Here is a 3,165-nt window from a genome sequence, read left to right on the forward strand (position 1 = left end):
ATTTATTTCATTTGAAAATTTTGAGTGTTGGGATTTTGTCCATGACCCATGGGTAAACCATACCCAACCCATAATGAAATGTTTTTCTATATAAAACTCACATTTAACTCATTTTCATGATTTACCCAACCCAAACCATTTAATTTGGTTTGGGTTTGGGTAACCTATGGGTTGGGGGTTTATGCCCACCCCTAGTGCTAATTATATGTTCCGTGTCGTATTTAATTTTTTTTTGGTTTAGAGTCGGTCCAACACACATGCCGTACTATGCCTAAGAAAAAAGGCATAATAAGCTTTTTTTTCATTTTTTTAAGAGGGCATGTCAAATTGTTGGCGTACTTTTTTCAAGCTTATGTAATTTTTTTTTGTCCATTTGCCTTTCGTCAATTTCAATAGAATTAAAAATTTAAAACTCAAATCTATATTAAATAATAATAAACTAATAATAGTAAAAAAATTTAACACTAATTACTAACCGTACGGTATTAGAATTCTTTTTTAACACTTAAAAACAACAAGAAGAATAATAAATTTTTATTTAAGGGTTAACTTAATTGTTAACTTGCACTTACATAGAGTCATAAATCATTATCCATAATAACATTAATACATATTTATAAAATCATGATATTCATAATTTTATTTATTAAAATAATGATATCAATTATTCCTTTAATAAATAATAAACATAGATCAATTAGAGTTTTTTTTAAAACTAAGAATTAAATGAATTAAAAAAAACTTGCACTAATAAAATATATTAAAAGATTCAATTTCAAGTTATTTATAAAATCATAAAATTTAAGTTTATTTTCATTAAAAAGTGAAAAATATTTATAGCGGGTCTTTTCATGTGTCGTGTTTTAATCCATCTTTAATCGTACCGTGCTTTTAAAACCCGCATGTTCAAAATTCTAAGTTCGGTCTCCCGCGTGCGTGTAATGTCGTACTGCGTTCTCTATCGAAACGTGCTCGTGTTGTATTGTGCCATGTGTTATCTGCCCCGTTGGCCATATCTAATGATAACTAGCATAGTTTATTGAGCCAAAAACAAGCTAGTATAACTGAAAATAACCCATATTGAAGCTCGTACGTCCATTATTTTGACGTTTTAGACCGTCGAGTTGATGAATGTTTAAAATTTAATTTTAAAAAAATAGATAAAATGAAAAAAAATTTATTATTATTATTATTTAATACTCAAACTAAGTGAAAACTGTAGACGAAAAACGCACAACTAAATCCGCTAAATCTTAATAAGCTGGCCGTTTTGACAATCACACTCTGGTGATCTCACACGAGGATTGGGACAGAGAGGTTTATTACTTGAGTGAACACTCATACCCCCACACAATTTTAAATTATCAATTACAGTACTAAACACTATCAGTGCACTGCATCTCTTAGCTGTAGATATGTTTTATGTAATAAAAATGTTAATAAAAAATAATAATAGTAATAATAATCTCTTTAATCGTGCCGGATTCTTTGCAATAAGTTCTTTACTTCTTATTTTTTTCACTCTTCTATCTTAAACTTTCCCTTCACTAACTTGCTACTCTGCTTAGAAACTGGATAAAAAGATCACAAAGTTTGTTTCACAAGTCATATGTATATATAATATATGTGAAGTGACTCTTAGAGAATTATATTGTAACTACAGCATATGAAATACATGTGTGATTTACTTCCTTCAATATTTAATTTTTTAATACATATTTTTCTAAATTCTTAGATTCTTTTTCATGAACAAGTGATTGGAGATCTCAACTTTTTTGCCTGAGCAAAAATACGTGCAACTGGTAGATAATTAATAAAAACATAACACAATATACAAGTAAATGATGAGATCTTTTATGAATAAAAACATACACTTGCCAAAAAATCATGCCATGATTAACAAACTGTGTACAAGTCAAAAACACCCTATAGAAAATGCCGGCAATGACGATACGAGACTAAGTTTCCTAGAAATTCCACTAAGTCACAATGAATCTATAGGAGAATCTTATAGCGCATCACGAATATGTGACAAAAATAATTACACCGACGACGCGTTGTTTTTTCTATTTTTAACAAGTTAAATCCCATATGCCATCAAAGCAAAATTTCCCATCACAATTCCTTAACAAACCTAAATCTATCCATCTCCTTCTTCAAAACTACCGAAATTCTTTTTATCTTCTTTCTTTTGAAACCTTCTTCAACATTTGCCATTGCGGCTGCCATTGCCATTTTTATAGTGCTAAATACATTTTGGTATTCATCAAGGTGTTACGTCGTCATTATATATATGGTCATATAACATTTTCAACATGGGCGGTTTACATATTGATCAACTCAATCAATTAAGAGACATTTTTGCAAGATTCGACATGGATTCCGATGGCAGCCTGACGATTCTAGAGCTCGCGGCGTTGTTAAGATCCCTCGGGCTCAAGCCTTCAGGTGACCAAATTCATGTTCTATTAGCCAACATGGATGCTAATGGCAATGGCGCGGTGGAGTTTGATGAGCTCGTCAATGCCATATTGCCCGACATGGATGAGACCATTTTGATAAATCAAGAACAACTCTTAGAGATTTTCCGAGCGTTCGATCGCGACGGTAACGGCTACATCACGGCGGCTGAGCTAGCCGGGTCCATGGCCAAAATGGGACAACCTTTAACGTACAAAGAATTGACAGAAATGATCAAAGAGGCTGATACGAATGGTGATGGTGTCATTAGTTTCAATGAATTTGCTGCTGTTATGGCCAAATCAACATTGGATTTTTTTGGCCTTGGTTTATCGTGACCAAACATTTGATGGTATCATGATATTGTCAATATTGTCATTATCATTCTTATCATCTTTGTCTGACTAATTTTAGATTTAATTTTAGACATTGATATAGACTAGTTTTTTTTTATTATTATTATTTTTTTTGTAATGTATGTGGATGCTTGAAGAAGAGCCATTGACAACAAAAATGAACTCGATCTGAAGGAGACTTTACATTCAATCATAAATTTTTTGGATGCATTCTGTTTTTGTTAACTATTGGTTTGTATAAAGGATGATTTTGTTTGGTTTTCTGTATATTTTGGTTTTGTTCCTGCTCTTGTAATATATTGTTTCTTTTGCCTTTATTAATTTAATGCCTGTAATTCTCATTCAAAAT

At 31.3% G+C, this 3,165-nt stretch overlaps 1 protein-coding gene across 1 annotated transcript; it reads left to right on the plus strand.

Moving 5' to 3' along the window:
- Nucleotides 1-2,122: 2,122 nt before the first annotated feature.
- Nucleotides 2,123-2,938, plus strand: LOC102624861 (probable calcium-binding protein CML15). The gene has a single exon (XM_006494206.3). The coding sequence runs from the start codon at nt 2,316-2,318 to the stop codon at nt 2,796-2,798; it is 483 nt and encodes a 160-aa protein (XP_006494269.1). The 5' UTR covers nt 2,123-2,315; the 3' UTR covers nt 2,799-2,938.
- Nucleotides 2,939-3,165: the final 227 nt, after the last annotated feature.

The sequence above is a fragment of the Citrus sinensis genome, chromosome 3 (assembly GCF_022201045.2).
Source record: "Citrus sinensis cultivar Valencia sweet orange chromosome 3, DVS_A1.0, whole genome shotgun sequence".
NCBI classification, from domain to species: Eukaryota; Viridiplantae; Streptophyta; class Magnoliopsida; order Sapindales; family Rutaceae; genus Citrus; species Citrus sinensis.

What these genes read in the sequence shown, in the direction of transcription:
- LOC102624861 (XM_006494206.3), top strand. Translation starts at nt 2,316, where the DNA reads ATGGGCGGTTTACATATTGATCAACTCAATCAATTAAGAGACATTTTT.